At 27.6% G+C, this 23774-nt stretch overlaps 1 protein-coding gene across 3 annotated transcripts in view; it reads right to left on the reverse strand.

Moving 5' to 3' along the window:
* Window positions 1-23774, reverse strand: part of LOC100215135 (uncharacterized) — a 61695-nt gene that overhangs the window by 14725 nt on the left and 23196 nt on the right. For 2 of the 3 annotated variants that reach the window (XM_065800462.1, XM_065800463.1), the window contains 7 exons: window positions 20044-20111; window positions 16078-16150; window positions 15137-15997; window positions 14351-14401; window positions 6010-6040; window positions 5805-5897; window positions 5566-5697 (listed from right to left, as the gene is read on the reverse strand). In XM_065800462.1, the coding sequence (XP_065656534.1) occupies window positions 5566-5697; window positions 5805-5897; window positions 6010-6040; window positions 14351-14401; window positions 15137-15997; window positions 16078-16150; window positions 20044-20111 (1309 nt within the window). The remainder of the gene's footprint in view (window positions 1-5565; window positions 5698-5804; window positions 5898-6009; window positions 6041-14350; window positions 14402-15136; window positions 15998-16077; window positions 16151-20043; window positions 20112-23774) is intronic. The other variant, XM_065800464.1, reaches the window with a different exon arrangement.

Here is a 23774-nt window from a genome sequence, read left to right on the forward strand (position 1 = left end):
TTATGCCTCAAAACATTTCCTCATCTGGTCTTTTTTAGTGACTAACATTTCATCACCTATTTGGTTTCTCGAATCAAACAATTGATGGAGTATGCTTATAGGTAAAAAAACAAACATTGGATTTTTGAAATAAAAATCAACAACCACGTTTTAAAAGAAGAGTAAAGAATAGTGTAAATACATATTTTGTAAATAATGCTGTAAATATTCATGTTGTAAATACTGGTGCTAAAATAAAATACGGACAATGTAAATGTTGTATAGCAGTTTAATTTAGACAAGTGGTTTATATTAGACCAACAGTTTAGTCTTCAATTTCTTTACAACTTTTTTGTAAGTGAAAAAATGTTAAAAAACTTCTTTAAATACGTTTAAAACGTTTTTTCTTATTACGATTGTTAAAAAGTAACTTTTGACTAACGCTCTGTTACGTTTACCAGAGCGATAACCTCTGGCAATAATAAACACACACACACACAATTTGCGGAATTCAGTATTTAACATGCGCAAATATTTGAATATAAACAAACGCTAACCGAAGTGAACAAGCAATAAAAATTTTACTAAAAATCCTAACTTTTTGTATATAATAGTAATAATATTTACTAGTTAAGTATCGATACCTTTCTTTCTCTATTTGTAGAAAAAACATCCTTCTTAAAAGTGTAAGACACAGTAATTAATGCTTCTAATATATTCTAAAAAAATTTTTTTTTATATTTTCAAACAAAATAGATTTTTATACTATGTTTATTAAAACACCACAAGTATTGTTGTTAAGAAAAAAATGACTAGCAGGAGATTATTTTAACAGAATAATAGATTACCTATTACAAGAAGTCGACATATTTCATCAACTATCTCTAAAGTTAATTAAAACCAAAAGTTAAAAAGCATATATCTTTTTAAATTGGGTATTTAAAACTCGAATATTCTATAATCAAAAACATCTGTAAAAACTCCCACTCATTATATTTCAGCCAGGCAAATAAACATGAACAGGGTCGATCTTTTTGTGGAAATGCCTTTTTCATACGAAAACATCAATTTCAAAATATTATATCTATTTACGAAGATGATAATATATTTGCAATAGAATTACAACAAGGTTATATCGACATTATTGTAGTTGGCATTTATCTAACCTCTTCACGAAACAATCAAACATCATTGGAAAAATACAAAAGTCAATTAGACATACTTAATGGCGAAGTAATTATACTTGGAAATTTCCAGTCCTTTCCGCACAGAATATACGCTCTATTAGAAAGAACTAGCTCTAAGAGAAATAACTATTCTTTGATTTTATCTGAATTTATTGAATCAAACGAATTAGAATTAGTCGATGTAACTAAAGGGTCTGGTCCTGCAATTACTTATAGACATCTTATATTACCAAACTCCTCGTATATTGATCATATAGCTATTTCAAAGCATACATCTCTTCTAGTATATAAATGTATCGTTATTCCTCTTTTTTTTCAAAATGTAAGTGATCACTTGCCGCTATCGATTTCAATTGGACTTAAAGGTCAATATTATCAAGAAAATATAAATAAAATAACAGAGGATTTTAGCATTCCAAGATATCTCTGGAATAATCTAGACTTTATAAACTTATATAAGGATGACTTAAATACAAATTTTAATAATCTTAACCTTATTGGTAATTTCGAAAATGAACTTGCCCAAATCTATAGTACTATGACTAACAGTGGAGCATGGGCTCTTAGAGAACACTTAAAGTCAAAAAAACGATATGATTATTCAAAATCCTGGTGGACTCCCGAGTTAACTTGAAGTAAAAAAATTCTTTCACATTATTTTCAAAAATGGAGGGAAACGGGATTCTTAAAAGACTCCACCTCTTCTATCTTTAATCGATACCTCTTTGCTCGAAAGAATTTCTGCAAAGCTGTCAAAGCAGCCCAAAACAATAAACTATATCAACAATACATAAAACTTAAAAAGCTTAGAGTTAGAGTTTTTATAACTCAAAAAACTTTTGGAATATTTTTAAGTGTATAAAAAAGAATTCAAATCCAAAACTTTTTGCTATAAACAATAAAAAGGATAAAGAATCGATTACCGCAGAATTTGCTACTATATTTGAAAAACGATTAAATACTGAAAGGTTAAATCATAGTTCTATTTATCGTCAAATTCTACCTTGTGAAAATCCTTATGAAATAGCTATTACCGATGAAAATATAAAAGTCGGTATTTCTTGTCTAATATTAAATAAATGCCAAGATCATTTTAATATATCTGCAGAACATTTAAAATATGCCCAGTGTGATGCACTAACGTAATGGATAAGAAAATTTTTTCACTTTTCAATTAATTATGGAAGGACCCCTACATCTATGTCAACTTCAACTATTATACCGCTAGTCAAATCGTATAAAAAATCACTTACCGACCCAAATAACTACCGAGGCATCAGTATTATTCCAATATTTACGAAACTTTTAGAATACCTAATTTTACTCATCAGTCCTGAGATGAAAAAAACACATCCCCTTCAATTTGGTTTCAATAGTAAGAGTTCGACCTTGCATGCTGAATTTGTTATAAGCGAAACAATTTAGCATTACAGCAACAATAATTCGCCTATTTATTTATGTTCTATAGATGCTGAAAAAGCTTTTGACAGCTGCAACTGGGACATTCTCTTTGATAAACTTTACTTTGATAAAAACTTACCTCTCCAAATAGTTAACACTATATCTTCTTTATACCACAAAAGTAGCGCAACTGTCTCTTACCTAAGTTCCAAATCAGTTTCATTTGCTCTTAAGCAAGGAGTGAGACAAGGATCCATTCTGTCCCCCTACCTATATAACATATACACCGAAAAGTTACTCGAAACTATAAAAAATGATAACGTTGTAGGTACTTCTATCCATGGAAACTTCACAGGTGTTGTTGCTTATGCTGACGACATCATTCTTCTTAGCTCCACTCTATATGGTCTTGAAAGGCTGCTTACAACGAGTAATATTTATAATAACTTAAACGGCATAAAGCTCAATGCTGTCAAAATGGAACTGTTGCTTTCGGGAAAAAGACAATTAACTAATTGCAAGATAACCCTAGACGACCATCAAATAAAACCAAATGAAAAACTTAATCATCTAGGCTTTATTTGGGATACACAAAAATCTATTTTTGCCTCACTCAATAGAACAAACATTACCAATAGGGTATCAAATTTCCAAACAATAGTGCAAACTCTAATTCAATCAAGTACCCGGTTTGTACATCCATCTTCAATTATTCAGTTATATACATCTTTAGCAGTTCCGACGCTAACGCATGGTCTGGAACTCTGTGAAAATAGAGAGTCAACAATGCAAAGACTTGATAAACTTGGAAGAAATGCAGTTAAGTCATTTTTATATATCTCTAAGTATAGCAAAAACTATATAAACTCTCTATTTAAAGTTCGGGAGATATCGACTTACATACAACAAAATAAAATAAACCTATTTATCCATCTATTAAATAATAAAGTAACTTTTGAAATTATCAATTCTCAGCTTAACTACTGTTCATTAAAATATTCATTTTTAGATGATATAAAGGAATTATGTAAGATCCATAAAATAAATATGAAAAACTTAATTTAGGATAAGAAGAGAGTGAAAATTAATATTTCAGAAAATATGATTCCTGTAGATACTTATCAAATTTTAGTACCGCCAATTCAATGTTGGAATGCAAAGCAAAAGCGAACAATTTTCAAAAATACTCTTGAAGAAAACATTATCAAGTGATATACTTTATTCTCTCTTTATATATCTTAAACTATTTTTATGTATTTTTACCTTGTAAACACATTTACAGAGGGTGTTTAATAAAAAAAAAAAAATAAATAAGATATAGCTCGGGTGGCTTTTAAGAAGTGCTCATTGACAGAAATATTTATTTTTGACTTGATTGTCCTCATTTTGAGATTCAAGAGGAAAAAAAAAAATTAAAACATGCTTAAAATAACTTATCGAGTTAATCTAAAAATGTTTTAAATACGAAAATTACAAAAGTTTTTGATTGTTTCGGATAAAAAGTTTGAAATTGTTAAAATTCAACTTAAATCTTCGATTCTGTGCAATTCGAAGAAGGTTTGAATCATTTTGTTAAAAGTCAAAAGCTGAGAAATTTTATTCATGTTTTTAATTATATAGCAGAACAAAATTATCTCAGATATTATAAAAGTTACATAAGTTTTAGTGGCAACTTCCTTATCTTTTAAAACAAACAACAACAAGAGTTTATTTTAAATTGAATTTAGATAACATTTTCAATTTGCATTCATTAAAATTTTTTTTGTAAAGGTCCTTTAAAGACCTCAAAAAACAAACAAACAAACAAATAATAATAATAATAAAAAGTTCGCCAACTTCCGCACCCCGAATATATATGCGCAAACTATAAAAATAATTTTAAAGTGTAAAATTTATTTAAAAGTTTTTAATATCAACTCTGGCAGTTATTAATTTTAAATTTATCAATAATTATTACTTAAAGTAGTTAAAAAATAAATAATAGTTATTACTATGAAACAAAACAGTACTCTCACTATTTCTTCGTAAAAAAATCCCCTGAAGTTTTTTTTATAAATAGTTTTGTAAATGTTAAATAAATTTTTAAATGTCGTTACAATTAAAAAGAAATAATTAATTTTACAAAAATATTTTTTTTCCATAGTAGATAATACGAGCCAACTAGGCCCGTTTTTGTCCTAAATCCCAATATCTCCTTATGCACATGCACGAATCCTAGCAATACTATAATGAAAGGTGAAATGGTCAATTAGAAAGGTTCCATGTAACACCTAGCACTTTCTGATAAAAGTCTTTAAAAATAAACGCATTTTTCAAGTTATCCAACTGCTGCCAACTAACGCCGAAAAAATGTAAACAAAATTATATCTCTAAGGATTATACTTAGGTAAAAGGTATCTTGATCATAAACAAAACCATTAATTTTTTCGGATTACAAAAACTAAGCTCAGGAGATATAAACTATAAAAAAAGATTTCTTAGAAATGTGACTCGTAATTAAGCGCCTCGAAACGTATCATCATAAGCTCCATCGCCTACGACATAGTTTAAATAGCATGACAGAAGCTTATGTTTTCTATCGTACAACCATGGTATTAGAATGAGATAAGCATAAAATATCAATGCAACAATAAACTTATAAAATATCAATGCAACAATAAACTATTAAATATTTTTACACTCTGACGTCATTGCAATATATTGAATAATAAAAAATTTACAAGGCGAGTTGTAAAATTTTTGTTCTTTAATATATCGCATTTTGCAAATTGCAAATATAAAATAGTAAAATTAAGTTACCTTGAGCAAACAAAAATAACTCTGTCAAACTTGTAAATATACTAAGTTTAACATAGTAAATTTACAAGTTTGTAAATACACTACCCAGCCGGCATTTGGTCCTAAAAAGACGTCTTATGAACGTCTTATGAAGAGGTTATACCATCTTTGGCTACCTTCCACTATATATTACATTATAAAACACCACATGAAAACTTACCCTGTTCCTACATCATCCAACATTTGCCTCATTCTACTTTTTTCTTGTTTAAAAATTATAGACTTCTTTGAAAATCTTCTTAAAACATCCAACTTTATGCTGACATCTCTAGAGCCATTTATTTGATCATAGCTAGATTCTCAACGACAACAAAAAAAAATGTATTAAACTGAGCTTTGAAAAAAGTTTTATCTAAGTAAATGTGATCACTTTTATAAAAATAGCGATAAACAGTTTACCTAAAAGAATGCTTAAGCTCTTTTCTTGGCCTTACTCTAATATAGTTTTTATCGCTTTGATTCCATTCAGTATCTTCGTTGCAACTAGTTTGTCTGACAATAAAAATAACACATTAAGTTAGTGACAACGAAAAGCAGCTACTAAAGACGATTAAAAAAAAAATCAAACAATAGAAATACTTTCCAAACAAATAAACAAACATACTTTTCTGAAAACATGTCTTTGAAAACGGCGTCTGATACAAAGAAGAAGAAGAAAAAAAATTATAAACAATTTAGATAAATTTCTCAAGACATACAGAATAAATAAAAAAATCTCTCAGAAATAAAAACATAAACATGCCACTTTACTGCATTTAAAAAACAGACAAAAAATGTATTTAAAAAAAAAAAAACTCTTCAAAATCATTCAGAGTTTCCCATTCATAACAGTAGAAGCAGTAGGAAACTAAGAAAAGGGAAACGCGTCCTCAATTCACATAACTCTTGCTTAAAAAAATAATTTTCTTACTTTAGGAAACTTATAATTTTCATACTTTAATAAATAATTTTCTTACTTTAGAAAACCATTGAAAACTTTTTTTTATAAATAGAAAACATAAAAGTTTTCTTTATGATACAAAATTTTTCAAATTTAACAAAATTTACTGACTCATTTTGTAAAATTTCAGCGGTTTGGTCATTGAAAAACGTCTTATAGACTTCACTACATTTCTAAAGCTATTGGAATGGTTTTTACACGGTGGGTTATTGTTAATATCATCGTAACAAGTTGAGGCTGTTGAAGAAGGACGGTGCTGAAAGGCGCTTCGGGGAAAGTGTCCCGGGCCTTTTTGTTTCCAATTTCCAACTTGGTTCCGTTGTTTGCGAAACATCTTTTTAAAGCGATTTTTCCATTCTTCCATAGTTTGATAGTAAATAAACATATCCAAAATGAAATTATTTTCTGAACCGATTGTAATACTCATTTTTTTTTTAAAAAAAGTGTATTTAAAAAATCAACTAGCGTTAAAATATTTCCTTTTGTACTTCGTTTCGAATTTCGGAAACATTTATATCAATTTTTAATCTGCAAACAACAAGTACATCTTTTTTTTGTCACTGAAAAAAAAAATGTTTTCTTAAGGAATTAAAGCTCGCTGTGAGTTCGCGTGCTTACAAAAACTCGGACACAGTCGAATCAATGAAAAAATAAAATATTATTATTAAGTACTTATCGTGGTTTAAAGTTTGGCAATCAACAGAGCAATCGAGAAACTAATAAAGTTAGAAAAATTCAAAGCAAATCAACACAAATAAATTAAAAAAAAAACAACTATAAACAATCTAATCAACAAGATTCATCAAAAATCTTTAAGGCATTTTTTCTCCACATTTAAAACCATGTTAAAAAAACAAAAAAAATCTACTTTTTATTCTTAAACAAACTCATTTTATAAACAACTTCAAAAAACTACAAAGTACTTTTTAAAAAACCTATCATATTAACGTATTAAATATGTGATAATAATTGTGCAATGATAGCGGTGACTATTTAAATACTACGGTGAAGATATAATCTTCCAACATAAAGATAATAAATGCTTTAACAACCGAAAAACAAAAAGAGAACGCTGGAAACGAAATGGCTAGTTATTGAATTAAATTTTATACTCAAAGCGTTAAAAAAACAAAATGGTTGGTAAACAAAGAAGTTTTTTCCCCTTGAATCCAAATTTTAACATATTATTTCAAAGCAAGCGAGACTCAATCGCACTTTGCTCTCTGTCTGCTATTAATCCATTGTCGTATTGATCCATTAAATTTAAATTAATTATTTGTTAAGGCATATTATCCTAAACTTAATGTCTGAGAGTTAGATTTTTTGTTAAAGAGTTACATTTAATTTTAGTAAAACACTTTTTTTTTATAAATCACTAATGTAAAATTGGTCGAGGAGTAACCAAAGTTCAACCTCTTTTAATTTATTGCTATCATTTTAAGTTACTAAATTTTCATAAAACTTATTTTAAACTTGATCAAAACGCGAATTTACAATTAATTGGATCAATGATAGAATTAATAAATATTGTTAGCTAAAATTATTTTTAAAAATTGTTATAACAAAAAAACTAAACTAATTTCCTTTTAATATAATTTAATTAAAAAAAAATCATAAATTACTTATTAGATTTTTAATTACTTTGACGCCAAGCATCAAGTGAAATACAAAACGAAGACTTTAAGCTAATAATTTTTGTTGCCGAAAGCATTTTTTTTACATTTGAATAAAACGGCTTAATATAGTTTGAGTTATCAAAATATATAGAATAAATATAGTCTCGGCAACTTTTAGTTTTCTAAGATAAAATATCAGCAGGTTTTTTTTGGCTTAGAACTTGCGTTGTTGAAGAACCAAAGTTTATTTTATAAATTTGCCGCCGGATTTTACTTTTCTTTCAGCACTGTGTTTGTAAAAGTGTTGGTTGGCGCACTTATGCACTTGTGCTTCGGCAGAAAATGTTACATTTAACATTTACACAAATATTTTACACGCAGCATTTACACAAATGTATTGCTTTTTATATTTTTTATATTATTTATGTTTATATTTATATAGTGTTCACCTCCTTATAGCCCGGAAGAGAGGAGAAGAAGGGCTTTATAGTCGTATAGCCATAGATTATGAAGATGTTTAATCAATTTACTCCATTCTTAATGACTGAATCTTGATAAATTATATATTAATTGATATAATGTCGTGTGATTGTTACGAAAGTAGAAATAAAATAAAGTATCAAAGAGTTTCACTTTTTGACCATTTACTAGACTTACGATTTTTACATTACATAACTGACTTTTTATAGTACATTACTGGACTTTATGATTTACGATTATAACTAGCCGTTTTAAGAACAAATCTTACCATTTTTATTTTAGTCTATCACCTTGTCATTATTAGACATGGTTACTGTTAACGTTTTATTGAGGATTTATCTGAATTTCAAATTTGGAAACGCATTTATTCGTTTATTGTGAAATGAAAGAACAATTTGCTAAAGATTTATTTACTATTTATAGAGAGAATAATAAAAAGTGTTAAAATTTTTATAAAAGAAATAGTTTAGAAAACAGCACACTCACACACGGTTGTGTGCGTGAGTGTGTCCTTGCATACCTAAAGTAATAAAAAAATTCTTAAAAATAAAGCAAATACATATACAATACATATAAAAAATAATTCAGTTAAGCAGAAAAATTACTATACAGCATGTAAAAGTTATTTGAAAATCTCCGGAAAAAAGCCGCAAAAAATTTTTTTTTTTTACCCTACTAAAAAAGAAGAAAGAATTTTTTGTTTGTTTCCTTCTTCCTTTAACTATAAACAAATGCCACAATAGATGGACTTGTTTATGAAGCACTAACATAATTTGAACCAGTTCGACAGGTAATGATAAAAATTACTGGTTAACATAAAGCGAGTAAAACTTATTTTTGAAAGACAAAAAAAAAAAAAAAATTAGTTAAATACTCTAATGAATCGCCTCTAAATTCAACAAGTTTTCTTCAACAATAAGAAAAACACTCTCGAATAACATTTTTTATGTAGATGGATGAGTTTATATCATAATCAAATCAACTTTGAATTTTTCAATTTGTAATAAATTTAAACTATAAAAAGAAACAGATTAATTAGGGTTAATAGTATAAATGGAAGTTTTATAATTGACTTTTTGACGTTATGAAAGATATTCTCTATAAAATCTTTAAAACATCTAATGTTTAAGAATCTTTCCCAGATGATATAGTAAAAATAACTTCAACCTACAAACTAGATAATTTATTCAACATAAAAAACTACCGTCTTAAGTCAGTTCTACAGCATTCTCAAAAAAAAAAAAAAAAATAATACACAACAGAATATACCCTAATTGGTAATAAACTAAAGAAAATTAATTTGGTTTTCAGGAAACAATTACATTAATCACGCTTTTCTTCAAGTAAAATGCAGTATTACTGACTTACTCTTTTAAGAATTCCAAATTTACACTAAGCATATTCATTGATTTGATAAATGCTTTAAAATTTCAAAGTAACACATTAATTAACAAAGAACACACAAATTAACACATTATAAATGTGTTAATCACCATACTTTTTTAAAAAAGCTGAAAAGCTTTTTTAATAAAAAGTTTTTGGTGTAAGTTATCTCAAGTTAGTTCGAAAGCGATGTTAGAAACTGTAAACAACTTGTTTATATACAATTATTATATTAACTTTATATTAATTATTATTTGCGTTGAGCATTCCTTGTTATTGTTAACAAGGAATGTTCAATGCAAAATAGGGACAAAATTTTGGGGCTTTTTTGTTCCCAAGCTCCAATCACCGCAATTTTTTTCAAAGCACCATTATTTGACATAAGTATAAGCATATAATTGTTTGAAGTTTGCTAAAATGCTTTTGGCGCCCCTTTATATATACAAACATATATATATATATATACTATATATATATATATATATATATATATATATATATATATATATATATATATATATATATATATATATATATATATATACACATATATATATATAAATATATATACATATATATATTTATATATATATATATATATATATATATACATATATATATATATATATATATATATATATATATATATATATATATATATATATATATATATATATATACTATATATATATATATATATATATATATATATATATATATATATATATATATATATATATATATATATATATATACAGTGCCACCGAGAGGAAGGGGGGGGGCGAAAGAGACACTTTCTACTGGGCGGTAGATAACCAAGGGATGCCAAATGAATAGAAGATACTTTAAAAAAAATATCCTTTACCTATAATGTAGAAAAATTTTGATAAATTAGGGCGCACCAATCAGAGTTGCTGTCCCAGGCGGCGTGGTATATATATATATATATATATATATATATATATATATATATATATATATATATATATATATTCAAAAGACTCCCTCAGACTACGCCTTATAGTTTATGACTACATAGACTACGTCGTAAATTTTACACAGGCTACGTCTTATATTTTACGGAATTAAATAGGTTCTTTAACAAAAACAATTTTACCCAACTTATCATTTAAATCTTATCGGGGTAAAAAAAAAAAAAGAGACAATCTTAACTCAAGTCGCATTTTTTTAAAGCAAACATGAGTCCTTTGAGTTAGAGAATTTGTCAGTAATGAATATATTTTTCGTTACATACGTAACGCTATATATATTATAGTCTAAAAATTTATACCAATATATAGATTTAATATATATATATAGTATAATTATTTAATCTTTCATCACGAGTTTCTAATATATATTGAAAGCATTTAAAATCAAATATCAAATTTGCGAACGTTACGTCAATAACCGTCGAATGCACTATATGACAATTTATGAAGCATTTCTATTAATCTGCCAAAACTAATAAGAATTGTTTACTAAAGTAGCAGTTAGTTTAAAATTTCGTTTCGGTTGAAGTTTAATTTTTTAAAGCCTAAAACATACGGCGCTTGACTTACCTCGATTGACGTTCCATTTTACTTAAACGCAGCTATTGGTTTATGTCGAAGTTTTATAAACAATTTGCAAAATAAAATTTCATAACACCCGAAATAAAATATTTACGTCAACGTAGTCAAATTTTGGGACAAATGTAGAGACAAAAAATAAAACAAATAAAAATACGATTATATATATATATATATATATATATATATATATATATATATATATATACTATAAATATGATTATAAATATGAAAAACAATAGCTATAAATTAAAAAACAATGGCTTCTTGGATCTTTAAATTATAAAATAAAGGCAAACCTTGCTTCTCACAATTTTTCAAAATCTAGTTGAATTAAAATATTTTACATAAAAATGTTAAAAAAAAAAGCAAAAAAAAAAACCAAAGAACATTGAGTGCATGAGAGTAACAAGTGTCCAGTAATAACTTGAAAGAACTTCTCTTTTCAGTAACCAGTTTTCAACTGCTATATTTTGTCTAAAAGTACATAAAAAAAAAAAGCTAATAGTTTTGTTAAAATTTTATTCTTTTATCTTTTTTACTTTAGTGTCAAATAAAATATGAAAATATGAAAGATTAAATTGTAAAAAGCAAGGTATGATTTTATTTTACTGTAATATCCAAGTAGGATGTTTTTGGCAGCATAAAAAAAAGAAAAAAAAGAAAAAAAAAAAAAAAAAAAAAGGCATTTCTACCTAATAAGCACGATAAAACAACTATTTAAAAATATTTCTGTTTGCATTAAATACCATAAAATCTAAGTTCTTTAAAAGTATGCATTACTTCGAAGACTTTGCTTATTTATTACAATTGCTCATTACAATTGCTACCTTATGCTTATGGTTTAATAGCTGCCATGTTCTATTTTAGTGAACTTAAGTCCACTATCCACCTTTCGCCTCATTATAAAATGACAAGATACACTGTCGATCAAACAAAACAAAAACCATATAATAAAGAAGCAAAAACTCAGTGTTTATTTATTCTTACAGTCATTAAAACCGCATTAAAAATATTTGTTAAAATTCACTGTAAATAAGAAATAATCATGCATGATAGTCGCTAAGAAACCTTTTTATCTTCAGAATAATTTTTTTTTAAACATACTCCGCCGTTAAAGAATATTCATAATTGCAAAGTACACGAATAAAAGATTTAAATGGGCAAAGAGAAGACTATCTTGTCTTATCACTAAGCCTCCTAATATATATACCGTAACATACGTAGCTAATAAAAACCGTGTAACGTAATATACAAAATAAATATATAGTAATGATATAGCAAATGACCTCATATGACGACATCAACTTTGACTTCGTTTAGAATTAGATTAAGGAAAATAAATTTTGCATTTTTTCCTGCAATATTATAAATAAAAGTAATGTGTTTTTTTTATAATATCACAAGAAAATTATTTTTGCATTTTTCTTATAATATTATAATAAATGCACAAAAAAAAAACAAAGCGTATTTTTTTTTTTAAATCTTAAACTATTATTTGCACAATAATAAATTTTTTTTAATTTTTAAACGCTAATTCGTAGCAACAATATAAAAAAAATTTAACTAAAGGGATTTAAACTGGGTTTTAATTTTAAAGATGCTTTATAGTTTACTTATTCCCGCCTTTAAATAAAAACAACACCACGGATTTACAAAAAATACTTATATAAAATTAATTTAAATGTTGATTTGGTCTTGATTGAGTACTTCTGAAACTACCTTTTAAAGCATTTTAAAACATTCATAATTAGCTACTTTCACACTAATTGATTTTATTTGCAGGGTTAGATTTTATAAATCATTTTGTTCTGTATTTCGAGTAGCGAATCACTTTGACTCATAAGTGATAAAATGCCGCAAAAACTTTTGCCTATATTAATAGGTTTTTTTCTTCTAATTTTCAGTTCGTGTTCGTATGAAGAACTTTCACCGCACCGAACCGGGATCTCAGTATTTCATAAACGAGACCTTGCATAGACGGGTTGAATAATTTTGCATATGAACGCAATGTTGAAATTGTATGCATTTTAAAGGAGAGGCGAGATCTCGGTAGATTTTTATGGTGTTTAGATGGGATTTTTATCCATAACACCTTTAGAAAAAAAAAAAAAAAAAAAAAAAAAAACACTTTTGACTATAATTAGAAGAAATAAAACAATTTTTGGCTATAGAAGGTATAGAAGGTACATTTGTTTTATCGAAACAATTATCAGATCAACGAATGAAAAATTTTTGATTTCTAAAAAAGAGTTAATACAATTTTTTTTATGAATAATGAATTTTATTTTGCAAATGTTACGAGTACCTTGTCAATAAATTCACGATGTACGTGCAACAGTATATTACATATCGAAAAACAATTTTGAGTTTAATTTTCATACTATTATGTTCAAATTATTTTATTTAAATTTGTCTAAATTACTTTTAAGGCTAAAGTTTATTTTAGTCATTTAGGATTATCTCCTAAAAACTAACGTAAAAGGTAACTGGCAATGGAGTGACTTTATTGGAGTAAAGAATGCTCTAGGCACCTTTAAAGTTTATAAGTTTGCAGTAAAATACCTTGTTGTTAAAAATACTAAACATCTACTGCACGAAAAAAAAAAAAAAAAGAAAAAAAGATTAAAAAAACTTGCACTTGCAGTAACGTAAAATAAAATCAATTATTACAAAATAATTTTATAGTGCCTTCTATAAGGTAAAGATATGTTTAACTGAATATGTTTAACTGAAATATTTTCTTATTTATATACAACATTTAGCAATTACGCGTAATTGATAAATGTTGCTAAATGTTATAAATAAGAAATTACTAATTACTTATTTTATAAGAACGCCTAATTATCTTTATCATAACTCTGATTTTTTCACACGATCACACGTGCTAAATTAAAAAACGACAAAAAATAATCTAAGTAGTTTTTTGTTATCGATTAAAAAAAAAAATCCTACTTGAAATATATGTTCGCTGCAACGATTCTTTGATTTGATTATCTTCCTCATCTAAAGAATATTCAAAAAGTATTGACACCTAATAGTTTTGGAAACAAAACTATAAACAAGTTCTCTAAGTAGATTTCAGGTAAAATTTGGCTAGAAAAGTAAATAAAATGTAGCCTATCGTTTTTAAATCCCAACCACATATTAAATAAATTTATCTATAAATAACATTTTATTGCGGTGTTTATTTTATTATCACGCAAGATAAAATAATTAGCACAAGAACCACAAGATAAATAATAAACCGCGACAAAAGTGCTATAAAATCAGGGCCGACGACATCGGGGAGGGGGGCACGTGTTCCCCCACTTTTTTTTTAAGGACCTTTTTTTTTTATTATTAAGAATTGACGATTGTGCCCCCCTACTTCGAAAACCGTGTCGTCGGCCCTGAAAATTGGGCCAACCAATCCTTTTGAACAACAAAAAAATGCGTTTTTAACTTAATACGCTTTATTAACTTATTTTTTTTGTATTGAAATTAATTATAAAGCTTCGTTTGTTCTTTAAATCTCACAAAATATTTGTTTCAATTTAGGTGGAAGAAAATACTTCAATTTAAAATTATTTTTCTATACATCATGTCAAAACATGTCAATCTGATTCTCAACTCAAAAACTCCAACACACAAATCTTGGAGATTTTCAATTGAGTTAGAAATGAGATCGCTAATATATCTATCGCAAAACAAATTTGCTTTATTAAAATCAATTAAGATATTTGTTATTGAATGACATACCAGAGCTCGATGAGCCAACGGAAATTCGAATACCTCTTCTTTTTAATTTCTTTGTTATAATAATATCTTTGCTTTTGGAAAAGAATTCTCCTGTAGATAAACTTGTATGTAAATGAGTGTCCGACGCATTTATAAAAGCAGACGAACTACTTTCAGTATTACTTTCGTAATCACTTGTTTCACTGTCTGTTATAGTTTGATCAATTAAACTTGAAGTTTCCGAATCTTCATTACATAATCTTTCGGGATCGTAAATTGTTAATCGTTTCATATCGTTAGTCGCTAGTCGTTCCCAATCGTTACTTTTATCTGGCAAAACAACTTCGTTAATACTCCCACAATCACTTATTGCACTATCTATTGATGCATCATGGGAAAACGTAGAAATCGAGTGTACAATTCCTAAGTTGCTATTTTCGAGAAAACTATGAGAGAGATCACATTTACTATATAGACCAGCTGAACTAAAACAAAAATCGCTATCAAAGCAAGCGGATAACTCCCCGCAATTATTATTGTTGTCACAAAAGATCGTGCTTGGTATACATTTTTCAGCAGAGGATTTAACAAAATTTAGTACACTGTTTGGAAGAGACCCTATCAAAGGGTATTCAGGAATGTTATTAATCTTTTTCATAATATCGTCAACTTCGTCTTCCTCTTTATTTTTCAAGTCTCTTAAAAGGTTTTTAAGCGAACTTAAAATGTCGTTTCGTTCAACAAAACATCTCCACCTGCGATTTCGCAACTGTCCAAAAACTGTAACATTTGTATGCGCAGGTATCAAAGTATCTCTCCGTCCAGAAATAAGGTAATAATCTTTATTTATCTGACAAACAAATTCATCTCTTTTAAAAACACCTTTTAAAAAAAGAAGAAAAAAAAATTAAAAAGTGAAAACTTTATATATAAAGAATTAACTTAAATATATAAGTAAAAACCTTTGTTTCCAAAAAAATTGATCATTTGTTGATCGAACTGTATTGCTAATTCCTTCATTTCCAACAACGATTTCTATAATCATCAATATAAAATATAATAAATATATAAATTCATATAAACAAAATTTCAGCTTTAAAAAATAATATTTTTGATTTGTTTATTTTTAAAAAAAATGAAGTTTTATTTATAAAATGAAATTAACGAATAAAAACAAAAATGTTAAACAAGACTAATCAAGAATATATTTTTCAGCAGTTTGTAGAAGAATTTCGATCGTGCAATGTCATGATGGAACTTTAAACTTGTTGCTCGCATATATTGTCATAAAAAAAAAAGGTGCTCGGATAAAATGAAGCTTGAATAACATAATACAGCCCCAGAGCACTTGGCTTGAAGTGCCTATTGATATCTGCAAATATTTGTTCATAATTAAAAAATTTTAAATTTATAAAACCCATCTTATTAAACTGATTATATAAATAGTTTTGATTTTTCAAATTAAAAAAAATATATAATGATATTGCATTTAAATATTTACATTAATAATGTTTAATACTGTAATCAGTAGGGTTAATACATTACTAAATCAATTTTGTAAAAAAAAAAAAAAAATTTTACAATCTCTGCCATTTTTATTACAAATTAGACTAAAGAAATGCTAACATTCTGTTTTGAAAAACTAATAAACTGAACACTAATATTAATAAACTAAACTGAAAAAACAAATATAATAAGTAAAAATTAAAAACAGTAAAATTGTTTTTTACTGATTTCTAGACAACAAAAAGTGTAAACATATCGAATTTTAAATTTTACTTAAAAAATCTACCCATAGTAGCAGAAAAATAGAAAAACAGTTTTGTTGTCTAGAAAAACAGTAAAACTAAACTGAAAAAAATACTAAACTAAAAAAAAGTTAGCTTTTCATAGACATTTACAAAGAGTCATTACAAAGTCTGGATGTGTTAATTTTTTTTTTGAAATTCCTATTAAGTGGAGAGATTTGAAGAGAATCAGAGAAAATTGGGTGCAAAAAATTGTGCGTGGAGTGCAATTGCTACTTTGAAGGCAATTTTAGCAACATGATTTGAGAGACGCATTCCTTTTTTATTTTTCTGCTACTACGAGTAGATTTTTGCAGTAAAATTAAAAATTCAATGTTTACACTTTTGTTGTCTTTGAAACTTTACACGAACTTTAAGCATTAATATCTTTTAAGGTCATAACTTGCATATTAATTCCCTAACTGTTTTTGAAAGCCACCAAGAAATACATTCAATTTTTACAAAAAATACCATGTGCATGCAAGAGCCTGGGACAGATTTATTAGATTACCTGTAAAAATTGTGGCCTAAGGTTTACCATGAAATGTAAGTTATTTGCTTTCCTTAAACATGAATCTTCCAGTATCTGAAAAAATCCATGTGCTCAAGTGATAAAAAGCCTTCAGAAGTCCTAGAAGTAATCTTATTTTGCTATATTTTGAACTTACAAAACACCCAAACAATGGTATAGATATGCTTGGCAAAAGCTACTTTATATGGTGAATAATTAGTACTCTAATTAAAAACTCAAAGATAAAAGTCATGTTTTAACGGAATTGTTCAAGTGTGCTTGATAAATATTATTTTTTAAACTTTTTTTAATGTAACAAAATATTTAACAACAAACAGGTTTAAGTAATGCAATGGTAAAAGTGTAATATCAAAAGTAAGGGAGATATATATTTTTAATATGACTATCAAAAGTAAGGGAGAAATATATTTTTAATATGACTATCAAAAGTAAGGGAGAAATATATTTTTAATATGACTATCAAAAGTAAGGGAGAAATATATTTTTAATATGACTATCAAAAGTAAGGGAGAAATATATTTTTAATATGACTATCAAAAGTAAGGGAGAAATATATTTTTAATATGACTATCAACAGTAAGGGAGAAATATATTTTTTATATGACTACCGATTTGGTGTGATATTTGTGTTAATGACTGTAATGATGTCTAAACAATAAATTCTGTTTGCACAATCAATTTTATATTTGATTTAAACAATCATTAAGGATAGCTAGTCATCTATTTCTTTTTGTACAATAATTTGTAATACTATCTTTAGACAATCATTAATAATTACTTTTAAGCAACTTGATGAGGAAACTGGATTTGGCTGAAAGATTTTTTCCAGAAACTTTTTTCCAAATTCTGTGAAGCCCAAAAAGAGTATTTTGAAAAAAAAACTCGAAAAGTAGATTTTTTCTTCAATGAAAAGTTGATTTATTCTTCAATGAAAATGGTCAAAGAAGAAATTTTTTTTTACTTTTGTGTATAGATGTGAGAAAACCCTTGTTGATGTACTCTGTCATGCTGATGTTGTTTTGGGAAAAATTAAAAATGATTTTCCTTGTTTAAAAAACCTTCATGCAAAACCATTATCTAACTTTGCATCATCTAACCATGGAAACATCTACTTAAAAGCACTTTAGAAAGTTTGCAATGCAAAACAATTCTTCCTTTAAAGGTATAATTACAATGAGGCTTCAATGGAAAAAAATCAATGCTATAGAGTCAGCAGGGGCAAAATGTGTCATCAGGAGTTTTGTTGATGCTGGAAATACTTTATTGACTGCAGAAGATCTTTATAAAGCTCTTCATAATGGTAAAGGAATTCAAAATGCTGATGTTGCTGTAGTCAAAATAGACTCAAAAGCCTCTATTTTACCAGGCCCTGATCTGATTCCCAAAATAAGCAGCTATCATCCTTTCAAGTTTTTCCTCGATCACATGTTAGTTTGGAGATTTTTCTAAATTAGTAAAGGTAAAAAATAGAACTATACAATTGTGACATTCCATACTTTAGTTAAAATTGTTAAGCCCTGCATAAAAATTTCCAAAAAACTAAGTGTTGATAGAAGTGTTAACACTCTCAGATTTTGTACACAATTCGGTTGCTCTAAATCATTTTTTGATAGAGAATTATTAGGAAAACATGTTATCAGAAAATCAGAATTTCAAACTGAAGAAATCTATGGTAGACAGAGCAAGATATATATCAACTAAACAAAAGTATTAAACCTAAATTCTTCTGATTATCTCCTATCATCCCATTCTGTCATTAAATAACGAATTAAAAACTTCACAAACATTACTGGATGGGCATTGCCATGAAAAAAATTGTTCAGATATTCTTCAAAGCAAAAAACATTATTAATGCAGATGTTTATGTGTGGAGAAGAACATGGGAAGAAATGAATCTAAAGAATCTAGATTGATGAAACTGATGATGTGAGATATGCAACTCAAAATAAGGATGATGATTTAAACAAAAATATTCAGCAGATAGAAAAGGAGCTGCTGATAGTCAAATTGGTAATTGGGTTGTTATTTAACATAATATGCAATGGTATCCTGCAATAATTCAAAATGTAGGACTTAGTAATAGTGTAAAACTTTATTTTTGAGTATTAGATTTCTTTTACTAAAATCTGTAATTTTCTTAGATTTAAATAATCACATTATTTAAATGTAAGAAAAACTCAACTCAGGTCAATGAGAATGATATTTATGTTTCTCATACAGAATATTCTACTGCACCTGGAAAAACTGTTTTAAGTGGCCAACCAAGGAAAATTTTCTCCAATATTTATTTTTTGACATTGTTAAAATGCACTGATACAAAGTAATCAAAGAAGGGACTGTTCTCTCTCAAAAGACAACATTGACAATGTGGAGATTCAGTTGGCAATTGATAAACTTCTTTAAAGCTTTATTTTGTTTATAATCTAAAATCAAATGTTTTTCTTTTCCTTTTTTTATCAAAAAAAAACATTTATCTGAAATTTATATCATTTTTTAAACAATTATATAAACACTTCAAAGTGTTTGATGTTTGGCTCTTTCTCTCATTGAAAAAGCTTACAACATACTAACTTACTAAACTATGAACCAAATGATAGATTTTAAATTACCTTTAGTGCAGCTAACTTTTGATTTTTTTGTTTTGGCAGAGGAGACATTTCTTCCTCAATAAAATCAGCTAAAATAATAAATCAAAAATGTACATAATAAAATGCTGGAAATATTTTTGTCTTAATATAAAAATCTTTAAACATTCCCTTTATTTCTTTTGTGGTACAAAATTTTATTTGCTTTTATTAATATGTGATAATATCACATAAAATTTAAAATTATAAATTATAAATTAGAATATTTATAATTTATTATGACTTGTTTGTGTCACAGCAGTTGTACCATAGGGGTCATCCATAAATGATGTCAGTAAATATAGGGGGGGGGGGGAGGGAGGGAGGGAGTGCTGGAAAGTTTGACACTAATTGACAATGGGGAGGGGGGTGTTTAGGCCAAAATGATGTCAATTTAAACTATTTTTTTAGTTTTAATGTGCAGATTTTAACAGTATTTACATCTACTAAATGGTATAGAAATGATGTTTTGTTTGTGGGGAAATTAATATTAAATGCGGGGAATTTGATATTATATTTTATTAAATTATCTATAATATAATATTATAAATTAATATAATAAGTTTCGCAGTGACATTAAATAAATAACAACTACTAACGTAAAATAAAAATTACTATCGTTTTATTAATATATTACCATTTGACTGCAAATCAAATTATGTTAGAAATATTAACTCTTTGTATATAAAATTCGCAATCGTTATTTGCTCCCTAGCAGATTATAAAATGTGGTTCAAAGTAAACTCATAAAAGTAAACTCTTTGTCATTTTTTGAAATTAAATTGTCATTATTTCAAATACAAAATTCTGATTGCTCTCTAGTTGATTGTAAAACGTGATGCAATGCAAACACAAAAAGTCTATTGAAAATTCGAAACACTAATTTCTCCCTAGCGGGTTGAAGAAACTCTTTTAAAACGCTTGTGCTAACGATGAGCAAAATCATTATTCTAATTGTGATGTAAACAATACTAATAAATCAATATTAAAATATGGATAAAATCGCATTACTTAACTTATTGATGGTCTCGTATGGAAATGATCATCTCGATAAAAAAAAGGCTAATATCAAGAAAGAAGTCCAAAGTATATGGAATTCATTAAAAGAAGAGAAACTGGTGCATAAGGATCTTGAATCAAGAGTAATGTATTTAAGCAATTTATTTAATGAAAAGGCAATGAAGTTCAAGAGCAAGCAATTATCATTTTGGGCCAATACTCCAAAACAGTGTGCCCCCACATATACTCCACTTGAGTTTGACAAGAATTCCTCACAGTTTGTTGAGCTCACCAATGAGCAATCTGTTATTGATGATCAACAAAGTGCATTAACTTTGAGTTTGTTGACCACGAAAAATCAATAAAATGCAAGAACAGTGGCTCAAGATCAACTCAATTTTGAGATTGCAGCTTTAAATTGTGAAATTGCTGGACTGAAAACTAGAAAGAGAAGTGGGTTCATTGCTGAAGCTGAAGAGGATGATTTGAAAAAGAAAAAGAAGAAACTAGCTCATCTATGTAAAGAACTGGCCAAAAAAAAGTATGATCAAGCTCAACAGAAGAAAACTAGAGAACTGAAAAAAGCTGGAATGGAGGAAATCTGCTTGGAGCATCCAGAAGTCAAAGAAAAACGGAAAATTAGAAGGCAAAAGGCACATCAAAACAGTCCCTGTTAGATTGATCAGTCTTCAGAATGAATCTCATTTAAAACATGTTGACGGACTATTTTGCAGTTCAACTATAAAATATGTGGAAGAAGTTTGTTCTATTTTAGGGCCATATGAAGTGTGTTTCATTAGCCAAGACGACAAGGCTAGAGTGCCAATTGGAATCACAGCAGCCAAAAAACAGGCGCCGTTGTTAATGCATTTGGAGTACCGGGTAACTCTGAGATCCTTAAACTAATATGGTTAAGCTTATCGTTGTGTTTAGCATTGATGGAGGAACCAATGAAGCAAAGAATTATCTGGGGTGATTCTTCTGCATGAACATTACGGAACTCATCTTGATTCTCAAGGTAATTACATTGACAAAAGTTAATTTGTAAAAATAATAATATAATTTTTAACCTATAATAACCAACATATCTTTTTAAATCGGGCAGGATAATAGATGAAAATTTAGAAAAAAAAAACTTTGGTTTTGCTGGACAGGCTTTGGCTGATACTTGGTCTACAAATCTACAAATCTGACAGTTACCAACCATTGCAGAGTATATTGATCCAGACAAATCAGAGCTAGAGTCAAGGAGGCTTCTATTACAAGATCAACGTTGGATTGCCGATCATCTTCATACAAGTCAATATTTTACTCAAATTGTGAAATGTGGAAATCGTTCTTGTTGTCAGACTATTAGAAGCTCTTACTTTACTCTAATTAGAGCAAAATTTCTTCCGCCACCTGTCCCTGTCAACCAAACGAGAGACGGGCTCAAAGCAGTAGATGTCTCAGAAGGAGCAAAAGAATTGTTTCCATCATCCGTCTTTATGCTCTTTATCGCATCAAATATTGAAAGTATTCTTCCTCGTACTGCCAAAGATTTCCAATTTTGCCGTATGATGCGTATTGTCCATCAATTCAGTCTGTCTAGCTGATAGAATCTGTAAAAAGTGCAATATCTACTTTGCCTCTCAAGCTGTGTTGAAAAAGCACGCTTCTATCAATTCTTCTGCTATAACACTCCCTCTAATCAAAAGGGTCCAACCTGTTCGTATCGCTGCCAAGTGCCAGACAGAATTTTTGGCAGTCATCGCCTTGCAGAAGAGTTCGGAAACTGCTGAATGGTTATATAAAAATGAAGTTGGCGCAACAAAATTGATTGTACCTCAAGAATACGATAACCTTTTAGAGCGTGGAGAGCATTCACTACCTATTGTTTCAATCGATGATCACTTCAACAACCCATGGGAAGATTATATTAAAGATATATAATACTATTTGCTTAGTTGATTATTCAAATTATATTATGTAATAGTCGATATTGACTATTACATAATATAATTTGATGAGGTCTACAATTATATAAATGTATAATTTAGTCAGGAAAAAAAAAAGGTTTTTATGCATTTTTATTGTTTTTAAAGGGGGGAGTACACAAAAACTGACATCATATATAACGGGGGTTGGCCAAAAATTGACAGTTTGACAAAGGGGAGAGGGGGAGTCGAAATTGAGAAAAAAAACTGACATCATTTATGGATGACCCCATATCTGATATCGTACAACTGCTGTGACACAAACAATTCATAATAAATTTTTAAACATAAAAAACTATTTTTTGTAGTTCTTATTTTGCTTATTTTATTTCTTTTCTTTTTTTTTGTAGAGAATTCGGTCCAAAAAAAATTTTAATTTTCAAATTTAAAAAAAAATTATAAACAATAGTTTATATTTTTTAATAAAATTTAAAAATATAGTTTTAATTAATAATACAATTAGAATAATAGCCATTTTTAACAATATTTTCTTTTATATTTTTTAAAACTTAATGTAAGATTTAAAAACCTGAGCAATCAAGACATCTAGCTAGAAACTAACAATCCATTAAAGCCTGTTTAACGTTCTGCAACCTTATAGGACTTTCTGTTTATTGAAAAGGCTAAAGGATTTTAACTTTGTTATAAAATTAAATATTTCTGTCTGGCAAAAAAGTTTTCCATAACTCTGTCATAGCTCGCATTGATGTGTTTTAAAACATTTTTGAATTTAAAAAAATT

The sequence above is a fragment of the Hydra vulgaris genome, chromosome 06 (genome assembly GCF_038396675.1).
Source record: "Hydra vulgaris chromosome 06, alternate assembly HydraT2T_AEP".
NCBI classification, from domain to species: domain Eukaryota; kingdom Metazoa; phylum Cnidaria; class Hydrozoa; order Anthoathecata; family Hydridae; genus Hydra; species Hydra vulgaris.